Source organism: Macaca nemestrina, chromosome 7 (assembly GCF_043159975.1).
Source record: "Macaca nemestrina isolate mMacNem1 chromosome 7, mMacNem.hap1, whole genome shotgun sequence".
NCBI lineage: Eukaryota > Metazoa > Chordata > Mammalia > Primates > Cercopithecidae > Macaca > Macaca nemestrina.
The window spans coordinates 162,314,789-162,336,687 of NC_092131.1; the positions used below are offsets into that span (position 1 = coordinate 162,314,789).

Genomic DNA, 21,899 nt, shown 5'->3' on the forward strand with positions numbered 1-21,899 from the left:
ATTTAATTTGTTAATCTCACAAATAATGAATATTCTCTGGCAATATTTATTTATTTACAAATAATGAATACATAACCAACTCTTTTCAAAAATAAGTGTCATAGTGAAACTACATTTGAATTATACTTAAAAAAATAGAGCAATGCCCTCAGATATTCAGGAATGCTTTCACTGCTTTCTAGTTATGGTGGCAAAAAATGGAATAGTTTTTTTCCATCTTGGTTAAAAATTTTAGTTCCTCATCCTGTGAGCCTAAATGCACAAGGGTGCTTGCTGGCTACCTATTGGGAACATGTCTTGGATTGATTAATATTTTTCAAAGCTTTTTTTTTTTTTTTTTTTTGAGGCAGGATCCTGCTCTCTTATCAAGGCTGAAGTCCAGTGGTGGGATCATAGCTCACTGTAGCCTCCAACCCCTGGGCTCAGGTGATCCTACTGCCTCTGCCTCCTAAGAGGCTGGGACTACAGGTGCATGCCACCACACCAGGCTAAGCTCTCTTATTTTTTATTTTTATTTTTTGTAGATATGAGGTCTTGCTATGTTGACCACGTGGGTCTCGAACTCCTGGCCTCAAGCAATCCTCCTGCCTTGGCTTCCCAAAGTGCTGGGATTACAGGTGTGAGCCACCACACCTGGCTAGTTGTTGTTTTTTATTAAACAAGCAACCAAGTATAGTTAGAATCATTGTTTTATTATTTGTAATATATCCTTGGTCAGATAACATTTTAGAAAACTCTTTTCATAATGATGAAATAATCTCATGGCTGTTTCAAGCTATCTAGCTAAGTGAGTTTAAAACACTGTCAGCCAATTATCATTACTTTGAGATTTTTACTTTTTCTTAATGAAACAATGCCAAGGTCATTGATATCTTTTTTGATTTTTGTAACCTTGTGTGGTTTTAAATTCATATTGGCATTCTATTAAGGCGTATCGTGTTTGTGTGCTGCTGCAAGAATTCTGTGAGGCATTTTATTTTGTTGTTGCTTTTAAAAAATATTTTTCATTGACAAAAATGGTATATATCTGTGTTATACAACATGTATTTTGAAATATGTATACAATGTGGAGTAGCTAAATCAAGGTAATTGACATGTGCATTATCTCACATTTTTATTTGTGCTGAGAACACTTAAAATCTACATTTTAAAGCAGTTTTAAGTGTATAATATATTGCTTACTGTAGTCACCATGTTGTACAGTAGACCTCTTGAACTTATTTCTCCTAACAGAAAGTTTGTGTCCTTTGACCAGTATCTCCCCAATGCTTCGTCCTACTGGCAGCGCATTCTACACTCTGCTTCTATAATTCCGGCTGTTTTAGAATTCACATGTAAATGTGATCATGTGGTCTTTGTCTTTCTGTTCCTAGCTTATTTCACATAATATAATCTCCTCCAGGTTCATCTGTGTTATTGCAAATGACAGGATTTCCTCCTTTTCTTAAGGCTGCAGTATTCTGTTGTGTATATATACCATTCGTCCATTTATCCATTCATCCTTTGACAGACAGACAGGTTGATTCCATATCTTGGTGATCAGCAATGATGCTGCAATGGGCATGGGAGTGCAGATATCTCTTTAAGATACTGATTTCATTTCCTTTGGATATATACCCAGTAGTGGGATTGCTGAATCATATGATAGTTCTCTTGTTACTTTTTTGAGGAACCTCCCTGGTGTTTATTATAATGGCTGTATTAATTTACATCATCTGTGGGGTATATTGAATGTTTTATAGTAGACTTCATAGATACTAGAAGCAGGACCTATCTGGAGAAGGGATATCCTTAATCTGAGATGTTTCATGTTTGCTTTGAGTCAAGGTTGGACATTCTTGGAAAAGCAGGCCTCACAGTGGTTCCTGCCCTCTCTGCTAGAGAGAAAGAAAGGCTTTTGTGAAGCCACTGAATCCAGATGACAGCAAGGAGGAGAGAGGCAAGTTATGTCTACAGGTCTGAAGAAGAGCGCTGAGTTTGCCATAGTCGCCCAAACTCCATGGTCCCGGGGCACCCATTCTGACCACATGAGACAATCTGATGTGATTCTGCCCGAGGAGCACCACTCAAGGGGCCTTCACAGGGCAAACCTGGGTGATTCTCCCTTGGGAGACCTCAGTGTCCCATTTGGAAGCTGGGGCCAGTCAGTCCTACCATGTCACATTCCTAGCTGCTTCCCAAGGCCCTCGGTCTCCCTTCTGAGCTCTCCCCTTCTGTCTCCTCTACACACAGCTCCATGTTCCTTTTCCTCTGGCCAAACCTCTCTCTTTTTCTCTCTTTCAGACCTTTTCTTGGTTCCCTCTGAAACCTTCATGTAAATAATAGTAACAGTAGTGTATAACATTTAAACAGCACATACTATTCACAAGAAGCAGTTCTAAGCACTGTACATATATTACTGTATTGACTAATTTAGCCCTCACAATGCCTCTTGCACATAGACTTTGTTATTACATTCACATTATAGATGATGACACTGAAGCACAGAGAAGTTAATTTACCCATAATCACATAGCTGGTAAGTGATAGAGCTTGGTACTGAGTCTGGGAGTTGGGTTTCAGGATCTGTGTCCTTAGTTATTAAAATATCCTGCATCTCCCTAGGATAAAAATTTCACTACAAACTTAACCTTTCTCAGAATGATCTGTCAACCATCTTGTCTTTTATTTGCTCACAAAAATGCAACAAAGTACTAATGTATGCTTGGCCAGCCACTTAGAACACTTCTATAGCCAGGTAGTATAACCTCCCACAGAAAAACAACCCCCATAAACTATGAGCTCATAATTGAATGTTAGGAACCATCTGAGAAAAACCAGAAAGGACAGCAAGCCGACCCAACAGATGGCAAAATTAATCCTTCTAGAACTAGATACAACAGGATAATCTGAAAGAAAACATAAACATTTAAAAATGATTACAGATTAACGAAGGACTGGAAGCCATAGAAAATTGAATACTAGGAATAAAGAACAGGCCAATTGAAGTAGATGCAAACACAAATTTTAAATAAAAGAGGGGATGATATGATTACTTCCAGATGAATAGAGAATGGATTAAAAATGGAAGGTAAACTTGAGAAATATCACCCAGTTTTCAGAAGAGGATGAATTGGTGGAAAATCAGAATGAGTGGTTAAGATATAATCAATAGAATGAGGTCTAACATAAGTCTAACAAGAAATCCAGAAAAAGAGAATAAAGAGAAAGAGGTAGGATAAAATTCAAAGAGGCAATGGATGAAAATTTTCTAGAACTAGAAAGACATAAATCCTAGGATAGAGGAAACATGCACAGTTGCAAACATTTTAGTGAGGCTGCAGAACTTTTAGTGAGCATTTGGGGAAACCAACTTTCTCACATGCCATTTGTGGAGAGTCCTTTGGTAATATATATTAACAATGTGCAAGCTATTTAACCCAGAAATTCTGCTTCTAGTAATTTATCCCTAGTAAGTATTCAGTTCAATTCCCAAAGATTATACATATAAGGATGTTGATCTCAGCGTTGTATAATAATGAAATATTGGAAACAGTCTTAAAAAACCATCAATATACAATAGATAAAATGAATTAGGGCATGACCATGAAAGCACTGTTGCCTTTATGTAGCTATTAAAATGATGATAAAAGACATCAAACCATAATCCTAACCAACGTGTGCGTGCACGCATACACACACACACCCCTAGACACATCATATTTAACTACCTAGACACATGATATTTAAACTGCTGTAAACCAAAGAGAAAATCTTTTTTTTTTTTTTTTTTTTTGAGACGGAGTGTCGCTGTGTCGCCCAGGCTGGAGTGCAGTGGCCGGATCTCAGCTCACTGCAAGCTCTGCCTCCCGGGTTTTTACGCCATTCTCCTGCCTCAGCCTCCCGAGTAGCCGGGACTACAGGCGCCCGCCACCTCGCCCGGCTAGTTTTTTGTATTTTTTAGTAGAGACGGGGTTTCACCGTGTTAGCCAGGATGGTCTCGAACTCCTGACCTCGTGATCCGCCCGTCTCGGCCTCCCAAAGTGCTGGGATTACAGGCTTGAGCCACCGCGCCCGGCCCAAAGAGAAAATCTTGAAGGAAGGTAGAGAGAAAAAAAAAAAGACACATTATACACAGAGAAGCAAAGGTAAGAGTCAGGAAACTTCTTATCAGGAACTGCAATCCAGAAGACAATGGAGTGACATCTTTCAACTGCTGGGGGAAGAAACCCTCTCAACTCAGAAAATTATCCTCAGCAAAAATACTCTTTCAAAAATGAAGAAAAAAGAAAGACATTTTTCAGACAACCAAAAAGAGAGGAAATTCATTACCAGCAGACCTGTACTACAAGAAATGCTCAGGGACATTCCTTAGTTGGAGGAATATGAAACCAGACAGAAACTTCTATCTACACAAAGAAATCAAGATCTCCAGAAATTATTGAAATGGAAGTAACTATAAAAGACTTTTTCTTATTTTTAATTACTCTAAACGTTAAATGACTGCTGACAGAAGACATTGTAGCAATGTATGTTGAATTACAGTTTATATAAAAATAAAATGTATGACAATAAAAATGTAAGTATTCTAAATATACCAATTAAAAGACAGATTGTCAGATCAGTTCAAGAAGCTGAGAAGAGGCCCAGGCACGGTGGCTCATGCCTGTAATTCCAGCATTTTGGGAGGCGGAGGCAGGCTGATCACTTAAGACTAGGAGTTCAAGACAAGCCTGGGCAACATAGTAAGACCCTGTCTCTACAGAAATTAGCCAGGCATGGTGGTATGCACCTGTAGTCCCAGCCACTTGGGAGGCTGAGGCAGGAGGATCACTTGAGCCTGTGGGTAGCGGAGGTTGCAGTCAGCTGGGATCATGCCACTGCATTCCAGACTGGGCAACAGAGCAAAACCCCATCTCAAAAAAAAACAAAGCTTAGAAGAGAGGAATTAGGAATATACTTGTATTAGTCAGGGTTCTCTAGTGGGACAGAACTAATAGGATAGATACATATATGAAGGTGAGTTTATTAGAAGAATTGACTCACACAATCACAAAGTGAAGTCCCACAATAGGCTGTCTGTTAAGCTGAGGAGCCAGGAAGCCAGTTCAAGTCCCAAAACCTCAAAAGTAGGGAAGCCAATAGTGCAACCTTCAGTCTGTAGCCAAAGGTCCAAGAGCCCCTGGCAAATCACTGGTGTAAGTCCAAGAGTCCAAAAGCTGAAGAACGTGGATTCTGATATTTGAGGGCAGGAAGCATCCAGCACAGGAGAAAGATGGAGGCCAGAAGACTTAGCCAGTCTAGTCGTTCCACGTTTTTCTGCTTGCTTTTATTCTTACCATGCTGGCAGCTGATTAGATTGTGCCCACCCAGATTGAGGGTGGGTCTACCTTTCCCAGTCCACTGACTCAAATGTGAATCTCTGTTGGCAGCACCCTCACAGACACACCCAAAACCAGCACCTTGCATCCTTCAATCCAGTCAAGTTCACATTCAGTATTAACCATTACAATACTGTTATAAGATTCATATATTACATGTAAAGCAGTATAACAGTATTTGAATGTAGACGATAATTCATGATGTATGTTGTAAATATAGGGCAACCACTAAAACAATTTAAAAGAAGTATAAATAATAAGCGAACAGTGGAGATAAAATGGAATCATAAAAAATATTTAGTCACACTGTGAGCATCCTAAATCTGAAAATACAAAACTGAAATGCTCCAAAATCTGAAATTTTTTTTTGTGTGTGAAATGGAGTCTCACTCTATCACCAGGCTGGAGTGCAGTGGCGCAATCTTGGCTCACTGCAACCTCTGCTTCCCAGGTTCAAGTGATTCTCCTGCCTCAGCCTCACGAGTAGCTGGGACTACAGGCACACGCCACCACGCCTAGCTAATTTTTATATTTTTAGTAGAGACGGGGTTTCATCATGTTGGACAAGATGGTCTCAATCTCTTGACCTCGTGATCCACCTACCTTGGTCTCCCAAAGTGCTGGGATTACAGGCGTGAGCCACTACGCCCAGCCCAAAATCCGAAACTTTTTGAGTACCAACATGATGCTCAAATGAAATGCTCATTGAAGCATTTTGGATTTTGGATTTTGGATTTTTGGATTTGAGATACTCAACTGGAAAATATAATGCAGATATTCCAAAATCTGAAAAAGTTTGAAATTTGAAACGCTTCTGATTCCATGCATTTTGGATAAGGGGTACTCAACCTGTAATCCTAAGTCAGAAAGATAAAAAGGAAAAAAGAACAGATGTGATACAAAAAGCTTATCCACTATGATCAAGTGGGCTTCATCCCTGGGATGCAAGGCTGGTTCAACATACGCAAATCAATAAATGTAATCCAGCATGTAAACAGAACTGAAGACAAAAACCACATGATTATCTCAATAGATGCAGAAAAAGGCCTTCGACAAAATTCAACAGCCTTCATGCTAAAAACTCTCAATAAATTACATATTGATGGGACATACCTCAAAATAATAGGAGCTATTTATGACAAACTCACAGCCAATATCACACTGAATAGGCAAAAACTGGAAGCATTCCCTTTGAAATCTGGCACAAGACAGGGATGCCCTCTCTCACCACTCCTATGCAACATAGTGTTGGAAGTTCTGGCCAGGGCAATCAGGCAGAAGAAAGAAATAAAGGTATTCAGTTAGGAAAAGAGTAAGTCAAATTGTCCCTGTTTGCAGATGACATGATTGTATATTTGGAAAACCCCATCATCTCAGCCCAAAATCTCCTTAAGCTAATAAGCAACTTCAGCAAAGTCTCAGGATACAAAATCAATGTGCAAAATCACAAGCATTCCTATACACCAGGAACAGACAGAGAGCCAAATCATGAGTGAACTCCCATTCACAATTGCTTCAAAGAGAATAAAATACCTAGGAATCCAACTTACAAGGGATGTGAAGGACCTCTTCAAGGAGAACTACAGACCACTGCTCAATGAAATAAAAGACGACACAAACAAATGGAAGAACATTTCATGCTCATGGATAGGAAGAATCAATATCGTGAAAATGGCCATACTGGCCAAGGTAATTTATAGATTCAAATTCATCCCCATCAAGCTACCAATGACTTTCTTCACAGAATTGGAAAAACTACTTTAAAGTTCATATGGAACAATAAAAGAGCCCACATTGCCAAGACAATCCTAAGCCAAAAGAACAAAGCTGGAGGCATCACGCTACCTGACTTCAAACTATACAAGGCTACAGTAACCAAAACAGCATGGTGCTGGTACCAAAACCGAGATATAGACCAATGGAACGGAACAGAGCCCTCAGAAATAATACCACACATCTATAACCATCTGATCTTTGACAAACCTGACAAAAACAAGAAATGGGGAAAGGATTCCCTATTTAATAAATAGTGCTGGGAAAACTGGCTAGCCATATGTAGAGAGCTGAAACTAGATCCCTTCCTTACACCTTATACAAAAATTAATTCAAGATGGATTAAAGACTTAAATGTTAGACCTAAAACTATAAAACCCTAGAAGAAATCCTAGGCAATACCATTCAGGACATAGGCATGGGCAAGGACTTCGTGACTAAAGCACCAAAAGCAATGGCAACAAAAGCCAAAATTGACAAATGGGATCTAATTAAAGTAAAGAGCTTCTGCACAGCAAAAGAAACTACCATCAGAGTGAGCAGGCAACCTACAGAATGGGAGAAAATTTTTGCAATCTACTCATCTGACAAAGGGCTAATATCCAGAATCTATAAAGAACTCAAATAAATTTACAAGATAAAAACAAACAAACCCATCAAAAAGTGGGCAAAGGATATGAACAGACACTTTTCAAAAGAAGACATTTATGCAGCCAACAGACACATGAAAAAATGCTCATCATCACTCACTGTCAGAGAAATGCAAATCAAAACCACAATGAGATACCATCTCACACCAGTTAGAATGGCAATCATTAAAAAGCCAGGAAACAGCAGGTGCTGGAGAGGATGTGGAGAAATAGGAACACTTTTACACTGTTGGTGGGACTGTAAACTAGTTCAACCATTGTGGAAGACAGTGTGGCGATTCCTCAAGGATCTAGAACTAGAAATACCATTTGACCCAGCCAACCCATTACTGGGTATATACCCAAAGGATTATAAATCATGCTGCTATAAAGACACATGCACATGTATGTTTATTGCGGCCCTATTCACAATAGCAAAGACCTGGAACCAACCCAAATGTCCATCAATGATAGACTGGAATAAGAAAATGTGGCACATATACACCATGGAATACTATGCAGCCATAAAAAAGGATGAGTTCATGTCCTTTGTAGGGACATGGATGAAGCTGGAAACCATCATTCTGAGCAAACTATCGCAAGGACAGAAAAACCAAACACCACATGTCCTCATAGGTGGGAACTGAACAATGAGATCACTTGGACACAGGGTGGGGAACATCACACACCAGGGCCTGTCATGGGGTGGGGGGAGGAGGGGAGGGACAGCATTAGGAGATATACCTAATGTAAATGACTAGTTAATGGGTGCAGCAAACCAACATGGCACATGTATACATATGTAACAAACCTGCAGGTTGTGCACATGTACCCTAGAACTTAAAGTATAATAAATAATAATAATAATAATAAAAAGCAAGAGCCAACTGTATGTTCTATATAAGAAAGCTAATTTATATATAAATGCATAGTTAGGTTAAAAGTCATTCCTGTTGTTACCTGGCATATTAATTAAAAGCCTTTCCTAATATGCCCTTCACACAGTTCTTTTAACCCAAGAGACTCTTCTTGGTTTCATTTTGGACTGCAAACTGAAGCAAAGAAGGCATTAAAAAATCCAGTAACACAAAGTAGTTGTCGGCTGGTTGTTTCTTCTATTATGGGGTTACTGTTACTTGTTTAAACTTCCCTCTTGCATCACAAGGTGTATACTGAGTGTAAAAGTTCCTTTGTAGGCTTTCTGACCCTTGTGGATCCACTTTGGCCTCTCTCTTGGCACAGTCTGTCATAGACTTTTCCTTGTAATTTAATATCACCTCCAGTTTGCATTAGCTTTTTTCAAGTTCTAGTTTTTAGAATATTCTGGGTGGTGTGTTATCTTTCTGTAAAAGCATGGCCATGGATCTTTTACTGCTTTAAGTCTGGGGAAGCTGGTAGTTTTCAAAGGGGTAATATGTCTTTTTTGCCAGGAGGATTCTCAGATGCACACGATTTCCCAATGCTCTTTTGGAGTATCTTTTTCATTTTAGTTGCTAGTCTCTTTAAAAGGCCAGAATTGTTGCTCTCAAAGATGCAAAGCCAGTAAACCAGTTGAAAAGGACAACCAAAGCTAAAATTTTGCAGAGGCAAAATTTAGTTGGAAAAAGGTTCTTCATTATCAATCAAGCACGGTTTGTCAGAGTTGTGGTTAATTCACATGTTTTGGCTTCCAAATCCACTCTCTTTGACTATTATGTATATTACAGAAAGAGAAATCTTAATTTGCATTTTTTAACTTTTATTTTAAGTTCAGGGCTACATGTGCAGGATGTGCAGGTTTGTTACATAGGTACATATGTGTCATGGGGGTTTGTTGTACAGATTATTTCATCACTGAAGTCTTAAGCCTAGTATCCATTAGTTATTTTTCTTGAGGAATGACAGAGTTACAGCAGTCCCAGGGAGGGCAGACTTGTACCAATGTCACCACTCTCTACCTCTTATTTCCTTTTTGGTTGTATGGGCTGTGAGTATATCCTAATTGTGTTGCTGTGTCCATAGCTACGGCATTGGGTATTGTCATGGAATTCAACATTAGAAAGTATAATGGGAATACATAAGCAATTGGAATGGTTCCAGAACTTAGATCATTTCTAGGGGAGATAAGGTGACTTACAATGTGACCTCTAAAATAAAAAGTATATGGAGGTTGAAACTTTTGTTACTTAAATATATACTGAATTATCCTTACTTGGTATGCCTTGTAAAACGAAGGAGAATCTGAAGTGCTAATGAGGTTAAATAATCATATAGTTATCTTGCTGTGTTGCTGTGTGGGCATGCACGTGCACACACAAGCACACACACACACATATTTATTTTTAAATGCGTAGCCAATTGGATATTGGGTATGGGTGCTTCTCTCCTGACATATTGGTCCAATTCAGGTTCTTTGAACCAAATGAGTCAGTTTTAAATAAGGAGAGAGAACGAGAGGAGAGGTTTAGAGAATGGAAAGAACACAGGATTCTTTAGCCTCAGGTTGTTAATAGCAGAAGAGATTAGGCTCTGGATGCTGCCTAGAGGCATATAAATAGATAGAAATAAAATGTGATTATAGCAGTCTCTGGTTTTAAAGAAATAACAGCATGAAAACAACTTTCCTCATTCATGAGCATGTAAATGCTAATATAACCCCTCGGCAGGCAGGCCTGCACACCTGAGGCCTGGTTCCCTGTGAGAGTCTGGGCATGGGGCTGTGGACTCTGTCTAAAAGTGGTTTAAAAGCAACTGTAGTCTGGGGGCCAGCTGGACCAATGTGCTCGTTACAGTTGCAGGTTCCCAGTGCCATATTTATGCACTTGTATCTGGTACAGTCATTCCGATGTATGGCGAGATTTGGGAACTGCTTGCTGACTTAGAGTATCTTTACATGACATACATACTACAAAAGACGTTCTCTTACCACAGGGACTTTTGATTACTGTGTGTCTGCTTATTTTACAAATTCATTTCTTCAGCAAATATTTATCGAACGCCTACTCTGTGCCAGATACTGAGCTAGGCATGGAGTTATAACAGTGAACAAGATTGATACAGTTTTTCTTCATGAAATGGAGAGATAACAAGTCAACAAATGAATAATTGTGATGAGAACTATGAAAGATGCAATGGGATATGATAATGGAGCATAATGGAGGCAGGAGCAGTTAGTGTTTAAAATAAAATGATGGTTAGAGAAGGCTTTTCTGACAAGGCAGCATTTAAACTAAGACTGGGATTTAAAGTAATCAGCCATATGAACAACATCCCAAGCAGCATAAAAAAACATGTACAAAGGCACTGAGGCAGGATTAGCCCTGATGTGTTTCAGGAATGGATCAAAAGCTGGAGTGGCAGGAGCCCAGCAAGCCAGGGGAAGGAAGGTATGAGATTAGGCAGTAGGCATCAGAGTAGGCATCAGAGTCCCTTGAGGAACATGGTGGGGATTGAGAGGGGTATCAGAAGTTTATCTGGAAAAAGGAGTCTACAGCTGAGAGGAAACGCCTACTTTAGGACCTGAATTTGGGAGTCATTAGCATTTTGATGGAAAATTACCAGAATGGGTAGTCTAACGTAGGGAGAGGCTACTGAGAGAGGATAGAGGGGGCAGAGCTGTACCATGCTCTTCTGCAAAACCTGGTAAGAGTAGACTTGCAGCAGCCAAGGATAGGCGGAAGTGGGAGGGTGGAAGGAAAGCCAGGAGGTTGTAGGCCTGTGGAAGCCGCAGAGGACAATGCTCAAAGAGAGATGGTTGGTTGCATCGCCGCTGCTGACGTCTAGAATGGTGCTGTCCAGTATGGTGGTCACGAGCTGCCTGTGGCTATTGAAAGGTGACTAGTGCAAACTGAGATGTGCTGTCAGTGTAAAATAAAATGCACACTGGATTTTGAAGACTTAGTATAAAAACAAGAATGCAAAATATTAATTTTAAAGTAATCATTATATGTTGAAATATTTAGGATGTGTTGGGTTGAATAAAAAATATTAAAATTTCACCTGCTTCTCTTTACTATTTTAAAACGTGGCTACCAGAAATTTAAGATGACATGTGTGGCTTGCACTGTATTTCTATTGCAGAGTTTGGCAACGTGGAGGTCATTGGAAAACGTGATAAGAGCAGACTGCCTGGGATTAAGTAATAACTAACAAATTGTTTATATGCTGATGAGACTAAGCTATTGTTATAATACTATTTTGCCCAAAAGTAAATAGAGAATCTCACCACTAAAATTTTTTCTAGACTTATTGATATGTAAGTGATTTAATAATGTCATAATATGTTAAATTTAAATTGTAATAGGATTTAAATTAAATCTTTTGAAATCAACTCTCAAATGTGGTTTGTTTTTTTTTTTTACATTTTGTAACCTGTATTTTTTTCCTTTTTATGGTTTTTAAATTTTTATTTAAATTATTTTATTTTCTTTCATATCTGGCCAGGAAACTTCATGGTGTTATGGTCAACTTGCCGCACAACCGTGTTCAAATCTGTCACCAACAGGTTCATTAAAAACCTGGCCTGCTCGGGGATTTGTGCCAGCCTGGTCTGTGTGCCCTTCGACATCATCCTCAGCACCAGTCCTCACTGTTGCTGGTGGATCTACACCATGCTCTTCTGCAAGGTCGTCAAATTTTTGCACAAAGTCTTCTGTTCTGTGACCATCCTCAGCTTCCCTGCTATTGCTTTGGACAGGTAAGATCAGGTAGCCAGGAGCTAACTTTCTTTTGAGTTGTATTAAAAAATTAGCATCATGAGGCAAATGAGTAGTCAGTGTTCCGTGTACTGCTTTTTAGTCTGCTTGTGATGAACAGAAAGAGAATAAATGTCCAAAACAGATGCCTCACAAAGGACAGGTTGATTTAGCAACAGCCAGGGAAAACAGAACCATTGAGAGAAGACCTGGGGGTGGGAGTTCCATGGTGAGGATGCTGGGGCGGAGCTGCTAGATCACGGTGTCACTTCAGCGTGGTTGCAGTTGGTGGTATTTGTGTTGTAATTTGCGGTAGATTTTTCATCTGATCGGTAACTCTGCAACGAGGGCTTTTTGATGCAGTATGGAACATCTCTGAAAGAAAAAGGGAATGATTCAGTGGTTATTTAACAAATGATGAGATGGTCCAGTTGGATCTGGCCAGGTAACACCAGAATTCCTCTGGAGGATTGATTTCCAAGGCTTCATATTGCAGTGGTGATTGCTTTCTCTTCACATCCTCTTTAAAAGGATGTTCATTTGGAAGTGAACCTTACCTCTCAGTTACTGCAATTCTACATAATTTGATCAATTTTATGAAAATTGTGTAAAGATCTCATAATCAGCAAATTCCTGCCTTTTTCTTTTCTAGCTAGTGCTTCATGAATACAGTTTAGATAATATATTCTAGAGAATTGAATTAAGTAAGCAAGCAAAAATTGAAAAGTATTTTATATCCATGAGTACTTTTGATTTCAAGATTAACAGAGAGGAAACATTGCTGAAGGGAAAGTTCTGGCTGTTCTGATTTTATGCCCTATGTTAAAATTTAACTACATTTTAGATTAATGTGAAAATTTAGAACTCTTTGTCCATTCAAAACATAATACCTTAATGACCTGTGAGGGTATTGATTGTATAACTCACCTGTAGAGTCATTTCAGCCTCTCAGGCCAGGGACCCTGATTTCTTCAGCTGCCTGATGCTGTCTGCATGCAGGGACACAGAGTTACATGAAGCCCCCAGCATACTGGGAGAAGTCATTGCCGTTGTGGTTAAGAGAATGGATGTTGGAATAGAAGCCTGACTTTGAGTCCTGCCTACATAGGTTTCTAGCTGAGTGGCTTTGGGTAAAGTTGCTTAAACTTTCTGAGCCTCAGATTCCAGAGCAGTGGAAAGAATTAAGCGAATTATTTATGGCCTGTGTTAGGATGGGCTGCACCAATATTTGCCTCTCTTTCTCAGGCTTCCCTTCTGATGGCACATTCTTCCTTAGATATATTTCTGCAATCATGTTACCATCAAATCTTGCCAGGAGCAGCTGCAGCTCTTTAGAAGGGACTGGAATCTCACCATCCATGGAGCCAAACAAGGCAGGTGACAAGTCAAGCCATAACAGGCCAGGTTGCAGTTGTGGCCTGTGAAGAGTGTGTCCACATTTCCGTTCATGGGGATCAGCCGCTCAGCAGTTGCAGCTAATAATTGCTTTGTAGGAATCTAGATTCAGTGGGCAGGACTTTTCTATTCTTTCAGAAGAGGAATAAAAAAATCTAGAATTCCATAATTTAAAATGTTGGCAATTAATATTTTTTCAAAAAGTATTATGTGGGTCATCCGAATCCCTTTAGCAAGGTGAACGTATGCCCTGAGATGCCAATTTGCCACACCTGCTTTATGGTGACGTTGCATGTCTCTTCCATTGCTTTTTGAATATCTGGAAAGTGCCATTGCACAGGACTTGAATATAAGAGTGAAGTCAGAGTCCTTTCTCAAGAGTGCTTCTGGTGGGTACGCTAATGCCTTTTATGTCGAACCATTTTGTGTTCAGTGTCCTGCTGAATTTCCCCGGTACTACCTGCTCTGGTAAAGTCTTAAGTCTTCAGTTTGATATTCTGGACTGAGATATAATTTACATATGATAAAATTCACCTATTTAAAGTATACAAGTCAATGAATTTTAGTATATTTATAGAGTTGTACAGCCACCATCACAATATAATTTTAACATATTTCCATTAACTCACGAAGAAACTTGTGCCCATTTACTTACAGTCACTCCTTGTGCCCAGACCATAGCAGCCATGAGTCTACTTTCTTTTTCTGTATGTTTACGTTATTGGACATTACATGTAAGTGGAATCGTACAATGTGTGTTCTTTTGTGTCTGGCTTCTTTCACTCAGCATGTTTTCAAAGTTCGTGTTATAGAATGTATCAGTACTTCATTCATTTTCATGGCCAAATAATATATTCATTCAATTTTAGGAGTATACCGAACCTGTTTCTCCATTTACGAGTTGGTGGATATTTAGGTGGTTTCTACTTTTTGGATATTGTGAGTAATGCTGCTGTGAATCCTGGAAGGTTTTCTTTTTTTAAATAAGACTCAACAAGAAGGAGAATACGTTATTCTGAACAGTTTGCTGTTATACCTGGAAGTAGTGCAATAATCCCTGTGGGTTATTTCTGGGGCCTTGGTCTTAAACAAAGAAATACGAAAACAGTAAGAAATTCTCATTTTCTTTCCAGCAGAAAAGCTATTGTAATTTTACCATGATTTAAAAAAGTAAAACAAGTCCTTTTAGTAGGAAAACAGGGCTGATAAATTCCTATTTTGTTATTCACAGATGCAAATTACTCGCAAGCATCTGCATGTACACCTGAAGAAGAGAAGACAGTCTTTTCTCTCACTTCCTTCATAACTATTTGTTTCATGGCACTAAGTCAGCAGTTTAATCGGGAGGTCATCTACACTTCTTGCTTCACCGTTTAGAGGTGTACACACTCCAGCCTGGGCAACAGAGCCAGACTCCATCTCAAAAAAAAAAGAACATTATTTATAGTGAGCCTGTGTGCTTATGTTGCAATCTGCTTCCCAACACATAACAGGATTGGAAATTAATGGAAGCCTGGGTTTGTTACATGTCAGTGAGCAAATGGCAGTCAGAGCCAGTGAACTCCTAAGCATGTATTCACGTGTAGGGGTGTGTAGGACATGTATTCATGTGTAGGACTGGCAGTCAGAGCCAGTGAAGTCCTAAGCATGTATTCATGTGTAGGGGTGTGTAGGACATGTGTTCATGTGTAGGACTGGCAGTCAGAGCCAGTGAACTCCTAAGCATGTATTCATGTGTAGGGGTGGGGCCATCACATATTTACTGAGTCGTCCTTAGAAAACTACCTATATTCAGAGAAAAAAAAGTGAAAGCATGCATCACTTAGGTACTTCTTTCTCTTTTTCCCTCCTCCCAGAAAGAAATCTAGAATACATCTTACCATGCTCCCTCCTTCCCCGATTGTCCGTGGTCACTATTGTGTTTACATCCCATCTCTCTCAGCCTGGAATGTTCCCCTTCTGCTGGTCCCCCTGCCAGACTCCACTGCAGTGTCTCCTTCTCTTGCTATTTTCCCAGGTGGCTTTAGGCGCTACCTGTACCTCCTTTGTGCCTGCGGCTAGTAGAGCTGTCATCTCCTTGTTCGTAATTGTTAGTGTGTGTATCTTTGTCCCCATTGGGTTTAGAGACATTCCTGTGTCTTTTCATTCTTATAACCCAGTGCCAGGCACAGGACCTGGTGCATAGGTGGTGCTCAGAAGTACCTCCTGTTACAGGAGGCTGGGCACAGTGACTCACGTCTGTAATGCAACCACTTTGGGAGGCCGAGGCAGATGGATCAACTGAGGTCAGGAGTTTGAGACCAGACTGGGCCAACATGGCGAAACTCCGTCTCTACTAAAAATATAAAAATTAGCCAGGCATGGTAGTGCATGTCTGTAATTCCAGCTGCTTGAGAGACTGAGGTAGGAGAATGGCTTGAACCCAGGAGGCGAAGGTTGCAATGAGCCTAGATTGCACTATTGCACTCCAGCCTGGGCGACAGAGTGAGACTCTATCTCAAAAAAAAAAAAAAAAAAAAAAAAAGTACGTGTTATTGGAAGGCTTGCCTGCTTACTTGCCCTATAAGTGAATGGGTGTCACTAAGGTTGTAAGGTCAACCCTAGCATTAACTGACTGCACAGATATGGCCAAACTAATGTGAAGAAACTGACCATATCTCTGAGGGCTAGTAGCAGCCCTTTTACTACAGATGTGGTTCTAGGGTCCAAAGAGTTACTCGGTTCCCTCAAATCTCTGGTGGTACTGAAACAGCGTGCTTTTGGAATTCTGTTTAGGTGGTTACAGACGATCAAATTAATGGTTGGAAGGAAAACCAATGTCTCATCTGATTTTAACAAAAATCTAATTGTGCAGGCATTTTAGACCTGTTAATTGCCCTGAGGATTACTGAGTGATTATCGTGGGAGCAATGACTGTTGAGCAGGCATAACTCTTGTCAGCTGAATTGATTTTTGTGAAAGGACCTTGTCAGAATCCATTCTTCATCCTGGGTTCTTCTGCCCTGAACAGCTGTAATTGCTAATGATATCTGGACTGTGGCGTAGTCTGCTTTAGATATGTGTGTAGACAAACTGATTTCTGTTGGTAGCTTTGAAGATTGCCCTAAAGCTTCTTTAGCCCACGTAAAATTTTTTACCAATTACCCTTTACCCTCAAATTGAAAAGTAGATATCTTTATAGCAGATGGAGAAATCTTTTATATTGAGAGCACTCTTTGAGATTTCATCCTGGTAGCAACAATGATAAAGCTAGCTATGAATTGAAATTGTTTCCTTGTTTTCCTGTAACGCCTGGTGAGGACAGGGCTTTCCTCTGCTGCTTTGGAAAGGTTTCTGTTTTTTCGTCTAGTGACGCTTCTTATTGTACTTGCAAAGTCCTCAAAACTTAAGGTCTGGCTTCTGGGATTCCCTCAGTGTTTCTTTATCTTAGGCTGAATAAAAGAACTTGACCTTTCTTCCCTCTCACCTGCTTTTGGTGATATAGATTCCGCTAATTTAAGAAGTGTCTTCTGTGGAATTAATTTTGTTTGTGTATCTTGCAGGTACTACTCAGTCCTCTATCCACTGGAGAGGAAAATATCTGATGCCAAGTCCCGTGAACTGGTGATGTACATCTGGGCCCATGCAGTGGTGGCCAGTGTCCCTGTGTTTGCAGTAACCAATGTGGCCGACATCTATGCCACGTCCACCTGCACGGAAGTCTGGAGCAACTCCTTGGGCCACCTCGTGTACGTTCTGGTGTATAACATCACCACGGTCATTGTGCCTGTGGCGGTGGTGTTCCTCTTCTTGATACTGATCCGACGGGCCCTGAGTGCCAGCCAGAAGAAGAAGGTCATCATAGCAGCGCTCCGGACCCCACAGAACACCATCTCTATTCCCTATGCCTCCCAGCGGGAGGCCGAGCTGCACGCCACCCTGCTCTCCATGGTGATGGTCTTCATCTTGTGTAGCGTGCCCTATGCCACCCTGGTCGTCTACCAGACCGTGCTCAATGTCCCCGACACTTCCGTCTTCTTGCTGCTCACTGCCATTTGGCTCCCCAAAGTCTCCCTGCTGGCAAACCCTGTTCTCTTTCTTACTGTGAACAAATCTGTCCGCAAGTGCTTGATAGGGACCCTGGTACAACTACACCACCGGTACAGTCGCCGTAATGTGGTCAGTACAGGGAGCGGCGTGGCTGAGGCCAGCCTGGAACCCAGCATACGCTCGGGCAGCCAGCTCCTGGAGATGTTCCACATTGGGCAGCAGCAGATCTTTAAGCCCACAGAGGATGAGGAAGAGAGTGAGGCCAAGTACATTGGCTCAGCTGACTTCCAGGCCAAGGAGATATTTAGCACCTGCCTGGAGGGAGAGCAGGGGCCACAGTTTGTGCCCTCTGCCCCACCCTTGGGCACAGTGGACTCTATATCCCAGGTGGCACCAGCAGCCCCAGTGGAACCTGAAACATTCCCTGATAAGTATTCCCTGCAGTTTGGCTTTGGGCCTTTTGAGTTGCCTCCTCAGTGGCTCTCAGAGACCCGAAACAGCAAGAAGCGGCTGCTTCCCCCCTTGGGTAACACCCCAGAAGAGCTGATCCAGACAAAGGTGCCCAAAGTTGGCAGGGTGGAGCGGAAGATGAGCAGGAACAATAAAGTGAGCATTTTTCCAAAGGTGGATTCCTAGCAAGGATGGTCTTGGAAGCAATGGGGAGCTTCCATATCCCACCAGAGTGTGGGAATACTGTGGCCATATGATTGTATGATCTCCTTGCAACTCAGTATGAGTTGATTCCTGCAATATGGGCCAGATGCTTTTGAATGATAGGGAAATCTACATAAAATCCAGTGTCCTCTTTATTGAGGGAGTATACATATCCATCTCAGTGGTCCGTGTCCTTAGTGAAGTCCACATTATTCTCTGTGGGGACAAGAGCTGGGCAGTTTCGAATGGGTCTTGAGGTGGGTATTCCGTGTACACTTTCTGGGGATGCCTCGCTTCCCTGGGCTCCGCAGAGAACACACGGAGAGAAGACTTTCAGAGCTCCCAGGGAGCAGGAACACTCTAAGGGAATTCCAAGATCATGATGGAGCAGGGTGGCCCCAGAGAAAATGCCTGTTTGATTAACTTAAACATGTAAAACATTTTCTATTGAGAAGATAGGGATTTGGCATCTTACACCATTTCTCTGGAAGCCCGAGTCATATGACTCAACTGTTTCTCCTGATACCCTTCATCCCTTTCATTGGGATGTAGGTGAGGGATGACGATTCCACACCTATGGTAGACATGACAATAGATGTGGCCAGGAGTAAGGGAGATATTTCATCCTTGATAATTCTGATTTTCCCTTGGCACCACCAACGCCTCAGAGAGATCCACCTGCCCCCTCCGGTCAGGGTCAGTGGTGGTTGGAAAACACTGAAAAGTCTTCACTATGTGTTTCACCTTAAATTGTGTTTTCTCAACAAATGAGAGAGAAGCTTACAGGGGGAGATGCCTGAGAGATGCCTCTAGCGCTGTCGTTTTTTTCTCTTCCCTGTGATCTCGCATGAAGGGTGCTATGTAACAACCAGTATGAGTCAAGTGTATTGAAAAAATCATCTTCTGCAAACTTTTGGAATTAAAAGGTATTTTTTAAATGGAGAGTTAGTGTAAGCTGGGTTCTTTGGAAACATCAAACTGAAAAGACCTGATTTGGAAAGGTGATTCTGCCCGAAAGGTTGGCAAGAATCTGACAAAGATGGTTTCCTTCCGAGGAAGACTCCAGAACTCAGGTATGGCCAGTCTCCTTTTCAGTCTGTTTGTACAACTGTGGTTCTCTCTTAATTTTGGACACAGAGGAGGAACAGAACAGGGAGAAATAGTCATTGTAGAGTGCCAAGGCAACATCTGGCCCAGATGAGCTCTTCACTTCCTCCTTCCCTGTCTTTGTAGGAGCCAGAGTGGGTAGAAGAGGGAGGGCAGTGTCCTCAACTCATCAGCCTCACAAGCAATTTGGGACCCCTCTGGGGTGGATTTCACCGGGTTGAATTAGAACCGCCGATAACACTTCCCTGTTAGTGAGGACAAACCAAGTGCCAGCTCTGCCCTTTTCTCTAGGGTGTTTTGTTCTTGCTCTTGGTACTTAGGGGAGCTAGTCTGGTGCCTTGAGCAAGCTTGAAGGGAAGTGGGTGTCCTCATCAGCAAACTTCCGCATCTCCATTCGTCCCCTCTTTTGACCACACTGGCCCTGTCTCTTGGAGGGAGCCTAGACCCTGTAGGGAGTTTTGTTTTCCTTACTTCTCTTGGGTGTGGTGTCTTGTGTTTCCTGAACGTTAACCCAAAGACCCTGCCCCTGGAGAGGAAGCACCTTCCTCTTTGTGTTGGTCTCCTCATAACACTGTTTGCTCACAGCAGAAACGGGGCTGCCACACCCTCCCACGACTCCACTGCCTCCCGGGCCCTGTGTGCATGGCATCTATAGCTCCTTGCCCTGATAGTGAGCGCTGTGGCCCTTCAAGCTTATCTTTCAAAACTTTCACAATCATTACAACTTTTATCAAGGGGAATAATAATCTCTAGGAAAATTGTGTCCACTTTAGGAGAATCTGTCAAGTGTAGCCACTTTGGTGTTGTTCTGATAATATACTGTATGTGTACAACTTAATAAATTTTGATGAGGCAGAATCTGGTTGGGTATGTTTCTTATGTATGTTGGAAGCAGATGGCTGACTTCTAACAGGTCATTGCCAGGTGTATTTCTATACTCTTTGAAGAATAACATTTTAATAAAAAAATGAAAAGCAGTTTCTGAAATCAAGAAAAGTTGTATGAGCTATATTTTCTCCCCTTTTTATCTCCCTCAAGTGATACACTGTTGGAACCTGTCTCTTCCTACAGGGTCTCAGATGAAAGATACTCATTTTTTTTTTTTCCTCATGAATGCAGATGTGGCATTTCAGTAGCATTTTCTTGTGTTGTTGCAACTAAAAGAAAATAAGTTCCCTAAGGAGAAAATGCAACATCTGAAAAAATATCACCAAGATGGGTTCCAGATTTTGGCGATGGACACCCAAATCTCTAGGCGGAGCTACACAAGGGAAGCCTGGAGTGCAGCCATCATCACCCCTCCTGTGCGGGAGCGGCGTCAGGAGCACAACAGTTAGGGCCATGAGCTTTGAGGTCAGATGGCCTGTGTTTAAATCCTGGCCCCACACTGACTAGCCTTGTGACCTTGGGAGGATGAAGTCACCTCCATGTACCTCAGTTCCCTCTCTGTAAAATGGGAGGATAATAATTGTGTCAGAAGCTTCTGTTGCCCCTACTCACATATTTCACCTATGACTTTAGCTGTGTCCACAGTGGGCTGTTGCTGGCGGCATCTACTCACTTCCCTGAAAGCAGAGCTCCCTGTGTCTGGGAATAATCCTTGGCCTGTGGGGCATGGGAACCACTGGATAAATGCCCCTGCTTCCTGTCCTGCTGGACAATTGTAGGAGGCCTCTGTCCAGTTCTCAAGAGGTCACTGACACAGAGTTAAGTCCCTGTGGCCCACCATGGTGCTTCAATAGCGCAGCCTTCTATTGACTCTGCTTTCTCCTTCTCCGATTCGCTTTCTACAGCCCTCATTCACACCCTCAGGGATCACCTCCCAAACATCCTACCTGCACAAAGCCCTCGTCTCAAGCTCTGTTTTCAGGGAGTCCGAGTGAGGCATGGAGCGCCTGTTAGGATTACATGAGATAATCTGTTTAACACAATGCCTGGCACAGAGTACAGCTGTATCAGTGTTAGCACTTACACAGTACATAAAAAAAATAAAGTGGCTAGGCAGCTTATGTGGAATATTCTTGGAAAACTACAGGTCTTTTCCCCAGTTATTCTAACAGTAATTCATATTCATAATGATGATACTTTGGGGTAATACATAATGCCAAGGGACTATTAGATTCCCTAAAGAAAAAATAACTGTGTAAGCCAGAGTATTTCTTAACTAGACAATTCCCAGTTGAAAAAAAATAGGATGTTCAAAGAAGGTTCACCTTGGCCACTAACCTGTAGGCCATATCTGAATATGAATGCACTCAATGACTGTTTCGAAGTAAGAG

The 21,899-nt window shown here is 41.4% G+C and overlaps 1 protein-coding gene across 3 annotated transcripts in view; it reads left to right on the plus strand.

Annotated features, from left to right (window-relative positions):
- The window catches only part of LOC105492462 (G protein-coupled receptor 176), a 121,017-nt gene extending 100,539 nt beyond the window's left edge, over nt 1–20,478 (plus strand). For 2 of the 3 annotated variants that reach the window (XM_011759613.3, XM_071067113.1), the window contains 2 exons: nt 12,185–12,437; nt 17,373–20,478. In XM_011759613.3, the coding sequence (XP_011757915.1) occupies nt 12,185–12,437; nt 17,373–18,495 (1,376 nt within the window). In that variant the 3' untranslated portion in view covers nt 18,496–20,478. The remainder of the gene's footprint in view (nt 1–12,184; nt 12,438–17,372) is intronic. The other variant, XM_011759628.3, reaches the window with a different exon arrangement.
- Nucleotides 20,479–21,899: the final 1,421 nt, after the last annotated feature.